Source organism: Cyclopterus lumpus, chromosome 19, assembly GCF_009769545.1.
Source record: "Cyclopterus lumpus isolate fCycLum1 chromosome 19, fCycLum1.pri, whole genome shotgun sequence".
NCBI lineage: Eukaryota > Metazoa > Chordata > Actinopteri > Perciformes > Cyclopteridae > Cyclopterus > Cyclopterus lumpus.
In genome coordinates, this window is record NC_046984.1 from 6,616,693 (window position 1) to 6,632,818 (window position 16,126).

General features: G+C 44.7%; 4 protein-coding genes across 4 annotated transcripts; 2 read left to right on the forward strand and 2 right to left on the reverse strand.

The window, feature by feature from the left end:
• The first annotated feature begins 472 nt into the window (after positions 1-472).
• On the forward strand, positions 473-3,172 carry pgp (phosphoglycolate phosphatase). Its single transcript, XM_034559456.1, has 2 exons — positions 473-1,353; positions 2,059-3,172. Exons 1-2 carry the CDS (start codon positions 759-761, stop codon positions 2,382-2,384), a joined length of 921 nt encoding a protein of 306 aa, XP_034415347.1. The 5' UTR covers positions 473-758; the 3' UTR covers positions 2,385-3,172.
• A 456-nt stretch (positions 3,173-3,628) lies between these two features.
• bricd5 (BRICHOS domain containing 5) lies at positions 3,629-6,811 on the forward strand. Its single transcript, XM_034559460.1, has 6 exons — positions 3,629-3,778; positions 4,042-4,179; positions 4,259-4,408; positions 4,500-4,607; positions 5,623-5,776; positions 6,297-6,811. Exons 1-6 carry the CDS (start codon positions 3,725-3,727, stop codon positions 6,389-6,391), a joined length of 699 nt encoding a protein of 232 aa, XP_034415351.1. The 5' UTR covers positions 3,629-3,724; the 3' UTR covers positions 6,392-6,811.
• A 66-nt stretch (positions 6,812-6,877) lies between these two features.
• On the reverse strand, positions 6,878-9,899 carry mlst8 (MTOR associated protein, LST8 homolog (S. cerevisiae)). Its single transcript, XM_034559459.1, has 9 exons — positions 9,846-9,899; positions 9,365-9,550; positions 9,008-9,059; positions 8,755-8,917; positions 8,589-8,664; positions 8,289-8,441; positions 8,072-8,196; positions 7,823-7,986; positions 6,878-7,554 (listed from the first exon to the last, which is right to left on the reverse strand). The coding sequence occupies exons 2-9, from the start codon at positions 9,491-9,493 to the stop codon at positions 7,436-7,438; spliced, it is 981 nt and encodes a 326-aa protein (XP_034415350.1). The 5' UTR covers positions 9,494-9,550; positions 9,846-9,899; the 3' UTR covers positions 6,878-7,435.
• A 699-nt stretch (positions 9,900-10,598) lies between these two features.
• Positions 10,599-15,085, reverse strand: meiob (meiosis specific with OB-fold). Its single transcript, XM_034559142.1, has 13 exons — positions 15,029-15,085; positions 14,780-14,837; positions 14,475-14,606; positions 14,042-14,114; positions 13,657-13,852; positions 12,688-12,788; positions 12,421-12,473; positions 12,139-12,234; positions 11,889-11,981; positions 11,435-11,579; positions 11,052-11,238; positions 10,798-10,884; positions 10,599-10,712 (listed from the first exon to the last, which is right to left on the reverse strand). Exons 1-13 carry the CDS (start codon positions 15,083-15,085, stop codon positions 10,599-10,601), a joined length of 1,392 nt encoding a protein of 463 aa, XP_034415033.1.
• Positions 15,086-16,126: the final 1,041 nt, after the last annotated feature.

The following is a 16,126-nucleotide window of genomic DNA, read 5'->3' on the forward strand; positions in this document are numbered from 1 at the left end:
TCTTAATTAAATTAAACCATCAGCTCAAGCTTCAAAAGCTGGAACATTATGTCCTGCCACTAGTTTTTTGCAAATTGTTATACTTTTTATATCTATATCCGGCATTGATATATTTAATGGTAAACAGGGATTTCAACTCAATAATTCAATGATTTCATTTCACAAGTTCAAATTCACCGTGTCAGGGGTCAATGAAGCCAACAGTAGGAGCAGCGAACGCTTGCCTTAAAGACTCATGGGAGGTGTAGTTTGATGCCAAGAAGATTACTTAAAAGAACAGCGTGCTTGGCTTTTAGTAGCTCGTAGCCGTGATATTGACAATATACTTTTTTTTCTTTTTGGAAAGACGAATACAGGATGCGAACAGGGGTTCGTGACAGAAGTCTGACCCGGTGGGACTGGACGAGTCCCTGTGTTGTTACCGTGGATTAAATACGTCGTTAGAACTATAATAAATAAAGGGGCTCCTGTCTCTTTAAGCCGGTACGGAAGTAACTGCAGTATTGACGCAACACTCAGTGGAAGGTCAGGATTTTCCTCTGCCGTGAATTTTAACACTTAGCTACTCTTGTTTAACCAAACAACCGGCGACAAAGGCGCAGCCGGTTTCTACGTCCAGCAGTTACGGGACTTCATGACACTAACGGCGGTGACTCCGAGCAGTAACGGTCACACGGTTACTTAACGCTGCGGTCCGGGACGAGTATTCGTCTTTGAATCTGACAGCGCGTCACAGCTCGCTTCAACTCTAACCCCCGATGTCTGCGCCACAATGCACCCGGCTGAGCGGAGCGCTGGTGAAACAAGTGCTGGACTCGGTGGACAGCGTCCTGTTCGACTGCGACGGGGTCATCTGGCGAGGGGACCAGGCCGTCCCCGGCGCCCCGCAGGTCATAAACCTGCTCAAGGAAAGAGGGAAGCGGGTCTTCTTCGTCACCAACAACAGCACCAAGACGAGGAAGATGTACGTCGACAAAATGTCCACGTTGGGGTTCAACGCGAGGGAAGACGAGGTGTTCGGCACGGCGTACTGCTCCGCGATGTACCTGAAGACTGTCTGCGAGCTGCGGGGGAAAGTGTACCTGATCGGAAGCGACGCGATGAGAGAGGAGCTGGAGGCGGTGGGGATCCAGCAGACCGGCGTGGGACCGGACCACGTCGTCGGGAAGCAGAACGACTGGGCCAACGTGCCCCTGGACCCCGACGTGAAGGCGGTGGTGGTCGGGTTCGATGAACACTTCAGTTACATGAAAGTAAACAGAGCCATGCAGTACCTGACCCAGCCGGCCTGTCTGTTCGTGGGAACAAACAGGGACAGCAGGCTGCCCCTGGAGGGGGGCAAGGCCGTCCCAGGTAGGGATACTCACTCTGCGCGCGCACATCACACAGGCTCCCGTGCACCCGCACGCACACATTTAGGTGGCTCATTAGTGGAGATTCTACACTACTTTTGGATACACCGCTCACATGAGTTTTGTTTGGTGACACATATGGCCTAATTGTTGGATTTGTCAGGTTATGAAATGCATGAACTAGTAAGCTGAGGATTACTACTTAGAAAGTCACTCAAATACACTAAAACCTGCACAGACTCGAAAGAAAGCATGCTGAAAACTGTCAGAAGCAGGGACTGTAATCACGATCAAGGCTTCTTCCTGGAGAGAATGTTTTTCCATAACTCACAGGCATATCTGAAGACGTTTTGTTTTTCTCCACCTGCCTGTCGACAAGCTCCACCCATGCAAAGTGGTCTCAAAGTTGAAACATAATTCTAACTTTAGTTCTAAAAGTTGCATTTCATTTAGCTGATGCTATCCAAAGCAACTTAGAATCATACCTGTTCCCCAAACATTGTGCTTTCAAGGACTATGGGGGATTTGTATGTTACACTGGGAGCTTTCATAGTTGAGGCGAATGAAACAAATGTCTGCACCATAATCCAAAATGGCTGCAGTAAAAAGGGCCTATTGATAACACAGGGAAGTGAATAGCTGGTATCTGACGGGAAATTGAGTCCAAGGTCTCCTCACCTTTGCCCTTCACTCCTCCTCCTCCCAGGTACAGGCTGCCTGCTGCAGGCCGTGGAGACAGCCGCCCAGCGCCAGGCCCAGACGGTGGGCAAACCCAACCAATTCATGTTCGACTGCGTGGCGTCCAAATTCGGCGTGGACCCCGACCGCTGCCTGATGGTGGGCGACCGCTTGGACACGGACATCATGCTGGGCTCCAACTGCGGCCTGAAGACCCTCCTCACCCTCACGGGGGTCAGCACTGTGGCGGAGGCCGAGGCCCATCAGAAGAGCGGCTGCGTCGAGAGGCAGAGGATGGTGCCGGATTATTACGTGGAGAGCATCGCAGACCTTCTTCCGGCTCTGCAGGGATGAAACCAGCAGCAAGTCCGGCAGGAATGGCGTATAGCGACGTGATAGCTGAGCAGCTTTAAACCCGTGAAATCTGGCTCGCCTGTCACATGCCAGACTCCATTGTCTTCTAAAAGGGAATATTTGTCATTGGATTAAAATGATTAATCATCTCTAACTAAGTCACAGCCAAGCAGCTTGCTGATGCGTGACAGACGAGACAAAGACTCCAATATTTAACTAAACCACTATTAAAACATGCTAATTTAACATGATATTAACGATTGATTTATTAATAATAATGTAAGAACAAGGATTTACAGTATTGTTTAAATGTGTGTATGTTGCTTTTTGGGTGAGTCAGGAAAGTGTACTTTAAAAGAACCAGCCTGTGATGCAATCCCGCCCCACCCCACCCCCATCCTTAAGCAACTAAGTCAAACTCGAGGAGGGAAATGAGCACACAAGATGTGTCCACAGTTTTGTAGTATGTGCGTCCAGATCTACAGCTGTTTTAGAGTATAAATAATAGGCACAGATGGGGCCAAAGGGCACTGAACTGGGTCCGACCTGAGTTTTCAGTTTTCTTCACACCTCAGCAGAACATTTACAGTGGTACTCCTGGTGTGGTGCAATGCTACCCGGCTCTGTCATGTTAGTTCAGTAGTGAAACAGGGACTAGTAGTCGTACATGTTTAAAAGCTCCCCCAATCTTTCTTTTCCGTCTGTTTCCTCTGACTTGTCCTTGACTCCACAAATCACTGAAAGCAATGCTCCATTATACAAATAAAATTCAAACTATCTTTACTAAATCAGCGTCTGCTCTCTGTGGCTTTAAGTTCTAAGTGAACAAAGCAAACATCCCTCTCGGCCCCGTGCCTAAAGTCACCTTGGATTGTCATCGGCTGGATGCTGCAACAGTCAGATCACCTCTCAGCTGATGAGAGGCTTTCCAAGCTGCACCTGCCTCACCCTCTTTGTCCATTGTCTGGGCTGGGGAGGGCGGCCAATTCCTCTCATCTAAGTGTGTGTTTGAGTGAGGGGGAACGTGTGCACCGGAAAGATGGCTAATGTTGGAGACTCATAAGTCACAGTAGACGTAAAAAAAAAAAGAAAAGGGAGGAAATTACAGGAAGACAATACCTCGAAAATTGAGTTTGGCAAGATTCAGAGTTGCGGGTGACTGTTTTGGGAAGGAGACGGTGAGACCACAGGAGGAGGAAGAAGAAGGAAAGGGGGGATTGGGGGGGGGCTGCTGGGACAAAGAAGCTGGTCAGGTGTATTGCCTCTCAGTCATGACCACAGCTCCATGCCTAGCTACGAGAAGGGAGCAGATCGAGTGAGGAGCCGGCAAGGGACACAGGATGGTGAGGTGCTGGAAACATACAGAAACCCGTTTGGAGGAAGCCCAGTGCACGGTAAGCAGATGGCTTTTAGTAAACAGCAGCTACTGACAGGACAGATATGCATTCCAGCTGGCTACGGGATGAAGGCAGCACATGTCTGGTTGTTTGCTTATATGCAAAATGGTGATAGTTGTATGACGGGTTGGGAATTCCAGGTATTGCTCTATATGTAAAAAAAAAGAAAGAAGAAATCTCGGCAAGCCTGCTACAGTTTGATGTTTACGTCAAGTCAAATAATTTGTCACTGGTTCTCATGTGTGGAAACACCTCTCCAGGATGGGGGCTCTGCTGCTTCCAGCCAGACCCACTTCCCGCACAAGGCCTTCTGGGTCAGCCTCTCGGCCTCTCTGCTCCTGGTCGTCATTGCGCTGGGTTTGACGGGGCACCTGGGGTTTCCTCAGCCTCACTCTGAGGTATGCGCCTGCCACCGTCATCTACATTTAACCTGACCTGAGCTCATCATTGCTGACATTGATTTGTCTGCTTCTGTAGTCTCTACAGATTGTCCGAATCACAGTCCCAGATCAGACTGGAGTTCTGATCAACCAGTCGGCCGTTGTGGACCAGCAGAAGGACCTGGTGACCTTTTCCGTGACCTCACCTGCGAATCAGACGTCCACCGTGCTCTTTGACGTCAAACATGTGCGTGGTCCAGGCGATGTGCACGAGATGCCACGTGTTTCAATGGTAATGTTGGCGGTGGGATGTCTGATTGTCTGCTGTCGCGTTGCAGGGTTTGATATGTTACAAGCCCGTCGAGCAGGAGAGCTGCTTCCTGCGAAAGATGGAGCAGTCCGACTACGACAACGTGCACTCCCTCCTCCACGAGTCAACACACAAGGTAACGATGGGGGGGAGGGGGGGCAGCGACATTTCAACGCGTGAGAACCGGGCCGGGGCTCGTGTAACATAATAGGTTCTCCCTCGCCGCGTTCAGGATATGCGAGACTCGAGATGAAAACGCACCTGGGCAAATGAAGAAAAGGAAAGTTTGCCCTTTTAACTCTGCCAGGTCGCCGCCTCGCTAATGTGCGAGCTGGCATTTCTGAACCTGCCTCGCAGCTTAATCCCAGAAGCCCCCACTGAGCCAGGACCTGCTGGGTTTCATGTAGGTTTCGCATGACTTCCCCGCCGCTCCGCACAAAGCAAGCGGCGAGGTGGCCGCATGAAGAGGCGTCTAGTCTCCCTCTCTCGCCTCCACGGCTGAATTCCTCAGCACATCTGATCCCTCCGGGCCCCCACGCCGTGCCCAGGATCCTCTTACAGGAGGCCAGAGCCCCGCAGCGTGCACAATGGCCACTCTGTGTGAGGACCTTTTAGCTTTTAAGACTGACTTTAAACACAGCTCTGTGTGTGTGTGTTTTTGTGACAAATACCTGGATCTCTGATATTGATTATCTAAGTGAGCCCTGTTGCCTTCAGATATGATTGGTGTGGGTCTGATTCTTCATTGTGCATGAGAACTTGAATGGCCTCGATGATGTGGGATTTAATCTACGACAGGAGGGAAAGGGAGAGTAAATGTGCTCAGTCCCTTTATTCAATGGTCTTTTTGCAGCTAAGGTGGAAAGAAAATGGTAGTTACACTCAAGCACAAGGGCACATTAAATGGTTCACTATTGGAGCAAATCGCAGGTGTAAGAGGTGCAATTACACACATGTGCAATGACCTCATCAGCAAAGACATTCGGCGAAAAGCAGCTTCAGTTTCTATCTTAGGGTTTCCTCTTTTGCTTTGACCCCAACGTTACTGGGAGCTGAATATGATTTCTCACACTTAAATAGGCTCGCACGAGGACAGAAACTCTTGGCCTGTTGAGAATCTTCCCGTTGAGTAGTTGCGATACTGTCCTCAGCAGAGTCACTTCCAGCTGTCCGGGAACGAGACCCGGAGGCAGACGGAGTTCCTGGGGGTGCTGGCGGACGGTCAGGTGGATGCGTCCACGCTGGAGGAGCCTCTCCAGGCTCTGTGTCAGGACAGCTCCATCCACTGGACCAGGAGGGTCGAGGGTGAGAACGTGTCATGTTATTAAAAAGCTTTATGAACTGCTCGGACCAGGTTTGGGTTTGGGGGGGGGGGGGGGGGGGGGGGAAAGAGTGTTGATCACTAGTGTCAACCTTCTCTTTTTAAATGGGTACACAAACATCAGAGGGGAAATTGTTTTGAATTTAGTTGTATACTGAAATTTGGATTAAAGTGTCTTATGACATGTTATCTTAGATATTAGTAAAGTATGCACACACCAGACGTTGGGGATTCATGTCAGTATACCCACAGACGCCGTATGAAGGAAGCTTTTGAAATGAGCCAGCTGGCAACTCCATAAAGAGCCAACGCGTCAGGACGAAACCTAAAACTATGACGTCCAGCAGTGACCTTTTCTGAAAAAAAGACATTATAGTTACTCTCACTCAACAGTCTGCATGTGGTGGCGGCGCACTTTAAAAATCGGGCTGCTTTCAGACCATAAACTGTTGTAAATATTGTCAATTAATCATTAATATGTGACTATGTGCATCTTGTTTTCAGGCCCGGGGAAACAGAGGCTGGTCTACTTCTGCATCGACATCTGCTTTCCCAGCAACATCTGCGTGTCGGTGTGCTTCTACTACCTGCCAGAGTGACTGTGTTCTCTTCCTCCTCCCAGCGAAAGATCAGGGAAACAAAGTTGTCTTTTTAGCTCCCTCTCAAAAAAAAATAAAAAAAAAGCAAAAGAACAAAAAGCCAGCTTTGACTGTTTCCTTTGTGCCATACAGCCACTTGCAAACCAGTGAAGCAGCCAACCCTCCCAGTCCACTTCCATCCTTCCGAGAGAGAAGAGATGGAGACAGGCTGTCGCGGTTATCGCCGAAGCCCGTCGTCACTCTCTGTGTAATATCCTCTCTGGTGGGACTCTGAAGAGATTACAGAGTGCATTTTTTCTTCTTCTTAAATGCCTCTAAATGCATTTCCTGTAACCCACTGCAGCAGTATCATTATGTGCAACTGTTCCAGTTGCAATAAGATTTTTTTTTGGGATCTGTTAAATAAAAGACTGTTGTGTATTTGTGGCCAACTTTTCTTCAATAGACTGAAAATGAAAAAATAATAAAAAGAATGACAAAACTCACTTCTTTGAACGACGTCTTTACAGCAGAATCATTTTCTGTACATCGTTTCTCTCGACACTTCCTAATCCACGTGATCATTTAGGGTAGCGCAACTTAACTTTGAATAAAGAGCATCAAATGAATTATACATGCCACAGATGAGAAAGAAAACCACGCTGACAATAAATACGGTGCACGATTTAAAAACAAAGAATTGGAAAGGATCTACTTTTGTGCACAGTGATGACGTTTGTTAATGAAGGCTAACATGTTTCAATTAGACTTACCCGTTTCTACACTGTTGGTACGCAAGTTTTCCCCGCAAAATGGTGTGCTCGGTCCTTTAAGGTGGATTTTCCGACTTTATGAATTTACGTTTTGGCCGGCCTTGCTGCCACGCTGAATACTCGCATACATTTGGCAAGGAGGAGCACTGTAGAATATCCTGGAACACACAGCTGAGATTCATCGTAATGTTCCAACACAAGCCTCAACTTTATCAAGAAGATCATTTCATAATTCCCAAGTGAGGCACATCTTCCAAAGAGTCCATTGCTTTTATGTCCTTGTTCCTCCTCCTCAGCCCAGCACACTGTCATTGAAGGCCAGACACACCACGGCCTTCTGGTGGCCGCTGTATTCCCTCTTGATCTCCCCCGTCTCCACGCACCACAGACGGGCCAGGTTATCCGAGGAGGCTACGGATGGAAGAGGAGAAGAGTCAGAACCCGATGTGTGCCTCAATAAATATATATATATATATATATATATATATATATATAAAATGCTATGTCTAAGAAAATCAGTTGTTTTTGACTTTGGGATCCTTGTGTTCAGGTCTAACTACAAGTAACACTTCCCTTATTTGGAGATGATAGATTAGGATCTCATGATAGATTATGATGCAAGTATATGGACGTTGCAATGTTGGGACGATAACCCCTTTGCCAGGGCTCATGTACTGACCAGTGACGATATACTGGGAGTCTCCAGAGAAAGCACAGTCCCACATCCAGCCTCTGGATGTCTCTCCAGGATTGTTACTCTTGATGCTCAGCTCCGTCATCAGAGAGAAATTGGACGTCCTCCAGATCTTACAAGTCTGGTCTGCTGAGCAGGTGGCCAGCAGACTGGCGGCGAGGGCAAACACAAGACAACATTAGCAACAACATCGGAAAGAAAGCTCTATAGTGTGTAGAGGAGAAGGGCACTCACGTGGAATCAGGGCTAAACTTGCAGCGGAGGGAGTAGCGTTTGTGTGCAGGGATCTTCGTCTTTGGGATGAGCTGAGTCACCTCATCTCCGATGCCTCCGGCAAGGTTCCACACATAACAGTTTCCCTGGAAAGAAAAAAAAAAAAGAAAACAATAGAAAACAACAAAATGGATGCTTTTACAATTTTGTATACTTTTCAGAAGTTTTGGGTACTGACCGAGCTGTTGACCGCTGCCATGTAACTGGCATCTGGATCAATGTGAACCGAGTTGACTGAGACGTCCGGCTCAGGAATCAGCTGTTCGTTGTGGTCAGTCTTCAAATCCCAGATATGAATCACTCCACTCTGGTCTCCAACAATGAGCTCTGCCTGAAAAACATACAAGTGTTGATTGACATTTATTGGCAGTAGGGATATACTTGAACTGATTTATAATAAAAACAGTCACATATAAACTGCTAAAATACAAAGTAAACAGTTTTGGGACCAATCAATGACTCAGTGTGCATGTCTCACCTGGTTGGGATGCAGGCATACGCAGTTGATCGGAGCATTGACCTGGAATATCCTCTGACACTGTAGGTTTCTTGACCTGGAAGCAGCAGCAGGGATCAAAGTTAGGTTCGTCGAACGCAGAGTGAATGTGAGTGAGAGTAAGCGCCGCGACCTTCCTTTGCGGTACCTGAGGTCCCATATGCGAGCCATGCAGTCCTCTCCTCCCGTGTACATCCAGCGTCCGTCTTCATGGAAGCCAACAGACGTGATGTTCTTGCTAACACCGTCGTAGTTGATCACCGGGTTGGGATTGTTGGAGTTCAGGTCGTACATGCGGATGTGCTGATAACCTAAAAAGGCAAAAGTGGAAATGACTGGAAGACACGTGGCCGATATGAATTCAGGAGAAAGGGAACATTTGAGAGACATTGTGAACCAACCTGCAGCTGCAATCATACTCCTGTCAGGTGTGACCTCAAGTGAGTTTACCTGCTGGGAGCAAAATGTTAAGGAAGTGGATTGTTATATTTATTTTAATATTGTACAGCTTGGCTTCAATTAGTGAGCTTGAAACAAGTCTCTCCTTCTACTGAAAAGCTGCAGGACGCACACGAGCGATGAGGTTATCCACTGCTCCAAAGACAGTAAACAACAGAATAACACAAAGTAGATGATCATATTGTCACTGTCAATTGATCAGCTCCATCATTTGAATGTTGAATATTTGCCACTGTGCACAATCATTAAAATAGCACGCCATGAACTCCTTTTTCCAGGTTTCATTTGTCAGAGGATACCGAGTCCTGGTGCTGGACTGTCCTGGTGCAGATCCCGCTGTGGGCCTGCCAGAACCGGACAGTGTGGTCATATCCGGCCGTGGCCAGAATGACCGGGTCGCTGCCCACCGTCCCCTGGTTCACGTTCATGCTCGACTGGTGTCCGTCACCGCTCCGAGCTCGCGAGGCACGTCGCGCTAGAAGTCGCTGCGTGGGGACAGAGGAGACTGTTAAATGTCTTCTTTTAACAGGAACGTGGGTTAACGTTTATTTATTGTTTATTGTGGCAATATAGGAGTCCACCTGGACGTTAACGTGCGGGCTAACGTTAGCAAAGCAGCCTCGCTCTTTAAGGGCCCTGCAGGCAGCTAACGGGCTGACGTTTCAACCTCAAAAGTTAAGTAACTGTTAGATGTGTCTGTAAAGAGGTGTCCCTGTATGAGGCTATGTGTGACAATCATTTCAACTTCTTAGAAGAATACATCCGACAACTTTAGATTACCTTGAGTTGTTGTGTTGACGACAAATCTGTACGTCCACGTAAAGGGTCCCGTAGCAACATACGATGTTTCAAAGGTTCCGCTTTGATAACCAGCGCTTTGCCGCCACCTACTGACGTGTTGTATCATTGCAGGACAAATGGACCACAGCCACGTAGGTTTAAAATAAATACCAGTACCAAGTAAAGCCCTGACAAAAATAAACTGTTGCTTTAATTGCGTTTTCATTTAGAAAAGGTGAAATTAATGGTGTCAAATTGAATTCGCAAATGCCGCCAATCTATATTGACATAGCACCAACAGTACAAGACTATAGTGTAGTAAAATTGTTGTCAAAATGTACTTGGGACAAATGTGACAACAGTAACTTTAATTAGAACAATTGTTGGGAAAAATTGAATGTGGTGTTTTAAAACCTGGTTGTTCATTAAAGCATCTTGTCATGGACAAATAAAGGTTGATTGATACATTTACCACTTGACATAATAAACACATAAATTAGTTTATTTAACAGTTTAAAAAAGCAGTCAAGCTACATATATCAAGCTAACACTATATATATATATATATATATTTAAACACATTCAATAAATAAATTAATAAATAAATAATACAGAGAATGTACCTATTCACCAAATCCAAATCCTGCACATGTCACACCTGTGTTAACATCTCAATCAGATCAGCACCACGCAGCAGGAAAAGCAGCCAATCACAACATAGGTGCCTTCCTGCTCCTTCAGTGTGTGTTGTGATCACAGCCGCTGCAGCAGGGCCGACATGTGCTGCTTCACCTCTCCTGGGTCCGCCACCGAGCAGGCCAGGACCACCCCCCTGGTCCCAGATCTCAGTTTGGTGGAAGGGGTTATCTACAACATATTATAAGAAACCTTTTGCATATTATTTGCTTCTATAGCTAACACACATACAACATTCATTTGAAAGCCACTGTACCTTGACATATATTTTGCATCTCTCCAAAAGAAATTTCCACTTCATCGCAGTCCGCTCGTTATCATTCAAACTGGTAAACTCATTGGTCTACAACAGATGGAACATAGTGCAGCGTAGTGTTGTTATTCTTCTTATTTTTAACATGCATTGGTCATTCATCTCGCTTCTGTCGTGTTCTTTAATCCCGACACACAGGAGCTACTACGTGTAGAATTGAGGCTGAATGATCGTCGTCCTGGGGAAAAGGTACTGACCGTACAGCCAAGTATGTTTTCTGCCACAGGGCTCCTGAGGCTGCAGGCATGCAGGGTGCCGGTGTGGTCTGTGATGTCCACCGGCAGGTCGAAGCCTGTGGTGGCTAAAAGAGCCTGATCCCTCCCTGAGCACAACATGTTGGTGCAGCTCTGTGCATCCTCAGTCACCAGAAACTTGCACCTGGAGCTGAGATAATGAGAAAACACACCGATCAGGGAATTGTTTATCCGCTGTAGCTCATCATGAGTAGCGGACCAAATAAATTATGTTATTCAGCATGTTCAAATATTTGAAGTAGAACATCAGGGTTGTGAGGGGAAAAACAATGAAAAGCAGGAACTATTTAATAATGCATCAACTCGATGCACTTGGGTGAACTTACCACCGCGTCTTGATGACTTTTGAAACAGAAGAGTCGATGTCCAGCCTGGACATGAAGCTGTATGTGATGCCGAAGAAAGCTTCAGGATTCTCCTGGGCCTTCTGCTTCAGCTGGCTCACTGTGTACACATCAGTGATGGAGTCCACTGCAGAGACAGAAGCAGCAGCACACTGATGCATGCCGGCAGTCCTTTCACACAGGCCGCACGTTGTAACATTGTCCTCTGATAATTCAGTGTGTTATAAAAGGAAGAATTAAATGACAGGCAGGTGATAGATGTGTTTATTTATTGTCAACAAATACCATGAAAAGACCAAGACGAACGGCGCGTTACAGTACATAGCGGTCAGTTCACATCATGACTTATGAGGAAAATTTAAAAGATAGAAAAGTCAAACATAAGAGAAATAAGAGCTGAGTTTTACATTGACACTACCCGGTTACTATAACCTACCTGGCACGTCTTCTGGCTTCTCATCTTGATCCAGAGCACCAGACTCAGATACTTCCTTAGCATAGCTGAACAGCAGACTGGCCTCTCTGGTGTCTGATGGAAGATGATGAATGACTTGTCCAGCAGTAAGATGATACTTTTCTTTCCCCTAACACTGTTCACCATGGCTGAGAACGTTGTTTTTGAGTAATTGCACTCACATAGTTATATCAGATCCCATGCTTTTGTATGCGTTACTGTGATATCTTACCAGGATTGACGGTGATAATGGTCTTCGAGTTAACGGTTGCTGTCATGCCGTCGCGAAAGCTGTCAAAGCTAATCTTTGCATCAGCTATGAAGAGCACTTTGAATGAAGAATACAAGTTAAAACAACAGTAAGCCATCTCAAACATAAACACACAGTTACGTCTCAGATGTACTTTGCATGTTTCTCCTTGGTACAGTGTGGTAACGGGACGTGACAGGCAGAAATAACAGTTAAATAAAGATGTTTTTTTGTGGCTGAGAATGAGCAGCAGCTGTTACCTACCAGTCTCCTTGGGTATCATAGTTTGCACAAGCTGAATGGCTTCTCTGTCCCAGCTGTGAGAGAAACAGAGGTCGGGGAGTTACTCAGTGAAAATCAAACACACATGGAGTTCAACAGGTTAATCTGAGGTTTCACGACACCAAAGTACATTTGTGGTAACCTAGCAGTGATCCAAAGGGTCAATAAGATGGAATAGAAAGAATGCAAAAAAAGTAATCAAAAGTAATTCATTAAAATTTTCCAAATGAACAAAGCAGCATGACACACCAGACGAGAGGAAAGGAAGAGACCGAGTCATCAAAGAGCTTCACTTCCAGCCTCTGCCCGTTGCGCATGTCTGAAGTGGTGAACTGCTTCAGCTCTCCAATCTGAAAATGTAAACGAAAGTTCAGAATCATCTCAAGTTCCTATCACAATATCTTCCCTTCCTGAACAACTGCAGTGGCAGTAAGTGCAGGGTCTGGCCTCTATCTGAACACCGAGGCATGTCTTTAGAGCCGTTATGGTGCATCGGTCTGTCCCAGGCCGACAGTCCATGAGGCAATTCATAAGATATGAATTAAGTACATTTTGAAATCCAAATAAATTTTTGCTGTGTAGATAGAATACAATGATCTGACAGGTTGTGCATATTTCTGTGACTTCCTGTGTATTTGTGAAGGCAGCTCTTTGTTACTGGCCCCTGATCTCGTCCATTCCCAGGTGAGGTGCAGTTCATCTACAGCAACATCCCCCTTCATGCTTATCAGGCTATTTTCAAGACTGACTTTCATAATATGTTACGTTTGACCACTTTTTAACAACCCTTTCCCCTTTGTTTATGTCATTTCAAACTTCGACGGCCTACTTTCCACCATAGTTTCTGAAACCACCATTTAATCAAACCAGTGTGTGAAAATACATTTTCGTTTCTCAATGAGATCATACATTTTTTACTCATTCCGTTTTCAAAATACCTCTCGAAAATCAATGATGTGCCAAAGATTTCATCACAAGTGTTCCATGCATGATTCAACAAGCAATATTATTTGATTGTAAATCAGGACCTAATCTACCGAGAAAATAATTCTGGGAAATGTAAGAACTAAATAACCTAATTAAAAGTAGGTTCATGGAAATGTCTTCACACTAAAGAATTAAAAACATAACTGATACATCAAAGCATGAATGTACTCAAAGGCAAACTGCTCAAAGTACTATTAAATACTGAAAGACTGTGACCTTAAGGCGCCCTACCGATTTCACTGCAGCCAGTATATTTATCACTGTGCCATCCAGCTTCTGCCCATTGGCCACAATGTCTGCCAGAGAGTAGAAATCTCGGGAGTCCTTCGCTGGCAGGTGGATCAGTGGCAGCAGCCTGTCGATGGTGCTCATGTCAGCACACAGAGAAACCTGGGAATGAGCCTCCGACACCAGCAGCCTGTAGAGGCTGAGACAGCAGATACAGGCCTTTGAACCAGTAAGTCCGAAGACTTTGACATTACTCTGTGTTATATTATATTTTACACAGTATGACATTGCGTTAACCTCACTATCCTTCAGCCTTCAGCTATTTAAAGCACAACAGGGTGAGCACGACTAATTATTCTACTATATATGTATTGATAGTGTTAATTACCTTGGTGTTGTGGGACAGAATCTGTCCCCTTTCTCTGGGTCTTTGTTGGTAACTAAAGGGTTTTCAACGATGACTGGAAAAATAAGGAACAGTTTTGTGCGTCGACATTAAGTGAAACATTTTTTGCTATAGCTCGAAAGAAAATATATTATTAATATTATTGCGACTTATAGTTAAGCTTGATTCTTATTCTACAAGTAAAAGCTTGATTTTGTACTACTGATATTGATGAGTAATATATATATATATATATATACACACACACACACACACACACACACACATACATACATATATATATATATATATATATATATATATATATATATATATATATATATATATATATATATATATATATATATGCCAAATCCACAAAATGTCAAGGATTTTTAAGGCTTCGAGGGGTAGGCTTTGAGAGTGACTTCCTCACCACAGTCTCCAGTGCTGAAGCTGTTGGACAGCCCGTTGATGTATGCATCGTTTCCCCAGGCCGACACATTAATGAAGAAGTCAGTTGAGTCCTTAATGGTGAAGCTAAAAGTGAATCTGTCTACACCAATAGCTGAAATTCAGATGTATGGGATCAATTAATGTTTAATTACAATGATAAAGGGGGGGAGCTCAGAGGGTGTATTTATATTTTCTCCAGAAGAGGGAGCTGGTGTACAAGACACTGTAAAAAGGATGTGGCAATGACGCACATCTAAGGTGGGCAACTATAAAAAGAGGACTTACTTTTTCTGTCAGGAAAGCTTTTGACATCAGTTTTCCCAATGATGATACCTGCCACTGTCTGCAAAACATTACAAGGGCAATGACAGTGTGTCGCTATCTTCACAGCTCAACACTGTTACAATACATCCTGTAGCACAATTGTAGAAAATTGCTCCTGGCTATTAAGATATTGATTTATTTATTTTTGGGCTGCAGCAGGAACAAAAAGATACCACGTTGCCATAATTGGCTGAAGTCATCTGAACTCACCGGGTGGGAGAAGTTTGGGTGGAGCTCAGAGATGGCAATGTAGGTCTGAGCAGCCATTGTGTGTATTCATAACCTTCACACCCTAAACAGTCCAGTTATTGTTGCATTTACAGACTCTATCCAAAGAGGCAAAACAAATAAAACAAAGAGTTAACAGTTGGGGTTTTATTCACCTGGACAAAAGGGTTTGAACCATTTACCAGTGTCTAACATTAGTTACCTAACTAATAGTCGACAGCTTGGATTAAAACAATTAGCTTCACATTGCTGTCATTAGATCAGTAACCTAACTAGCTAACGTTAGCTAACAAGAGCTAAATTGTAATGAGCATTTATGTTAACGTTAGCTTGCTAATAGTGAAACAATTGGCTCGTGTTCATTTTAGCTCGCTGACTTTCTCACTGTTATCACACCTCTAACTGACAACCTGGTGGGAGTATTATATTTATATTAATATCATTAAATGTAACATAATGTACTACCGTGTACGTTTTCGGTTTGAATCTGCTTCGTTTTTTACCTGCGTCAGTTTTCCTCAGTTTGTCCTGTTTATCGCGGCAAAACTGTACATGCACGCGACAGGTAGATGCTGCCTTCAAATACAGTCGGAAAAAAATCATCACAATTCCAAGTATTTGAAGTAAAATTGCATAGAGGATGATGGACATGATGCAATATGTTTTATAAAATGCTGCATGTTATATACTATATGTTGTGTCCATTCTAACAGACACATAAGGTGAAACCCCATTCAAAAGCCTGATTCGTTTGGTCTCGCATTAGGAGTCAGTGGTATTTGATATACAACATTATTTAACCATGTTCTATGTCTTCCATAAAACATTCATAAACAATTTCACATACACTAATGTAAACCTACATACAAATCATAATTTACCCACAGCAAATAGACCCTGCTCTAATTAAACATCCACATCATTGATTACTGATTTGTTTAGAATATTTATTTTGTAATGAAAAGAGACCTGCATTCACCCAATGTGTTGGTAGACTTTATGATGATGCCAAGGACGAAGTCTACAATTTCAACACACATTCAGTTCAATACACACACGTACAGCTGCGCAAACATGCAT

Bases quoted from the DNA above. Each gene is read 5' to 3' on its own strand.
- pgp (XM_034559456.1), top strand. From the start codon at position 759: ATGTCTGCGCCACAATGCACCCGGCTGAGCGGAGCGCTGGTGAAACAA. The intron at 1,354-2,058 runs GTAGGGATACTC...TCCTCCTCCCAG, and splicing joins GGGGGGCAAGGCCGTCCCAG to GTACAGGCTGCCTGCTGCAG.
- bricd5 (XM_034559460.1), top strand. From the start codon at position 3,725: ATGGTGAGGTGCTGGAAACATACAGAAACCCGTTTGGAGGAAGCCCAG. The intron at 4,608-5,622 runs GTAACGATGGGG...TACTGTCCTCAG, and splicing joins TCCACGAGTCAACACACAAG to CAGAGTCACTTCCAGCTGTC. The intron at 5,777-6,296 runs GTGAGAACGTGT...TCTTGTTTTCAG, and splicing joins CTGGACCAGGAGGGTCGAGG to GCCCGGGGAAACAGAGGCTG.
- mlst8 (XM_034559459.1), bottom strand. From the start codon at position 9,493: ATGAACGTGAACCAGGGGACGGTGGGCAGCGACCCGGTCATTCTGGCC. The intron at 8,665-8,754 runs GTACCGCAAAGG...TGCTGCTTCCAG, and splicing joins GCTCGCATATGGGACCTCAG to GTCAAGAAACCTACAGTGTC. The intron at 8,197-8,288 runs GTCAGTACCCAA...TTTTCTTTCCAG, and splicing joins TGGCAGCGGTCAACAGCTCG to GGAAACTGTTATGTGTGGAA.
- meiob (XM_034559142.1), bottom strand. From the start codon at position 15,085: ATGGCTGCTCAGACCTACATTGCCATCTCTGAGCTCCACCCAAACTTC. The intron at 13,853-14,041 runs GTAATTAACACT...CTGCTGTCTCAG, and splicing joins TTCTGTCCCACAACACCAAG to CCTCTACAGGCTGCTGGTGT. The intron at 12,474-12,687 runs GTGTGTCATGCT...TTTCTCTCACAG, and splicing joins TCTTCCTTTCCTCTCGTCTG to CTGGGACAGAGAAGCCATTC.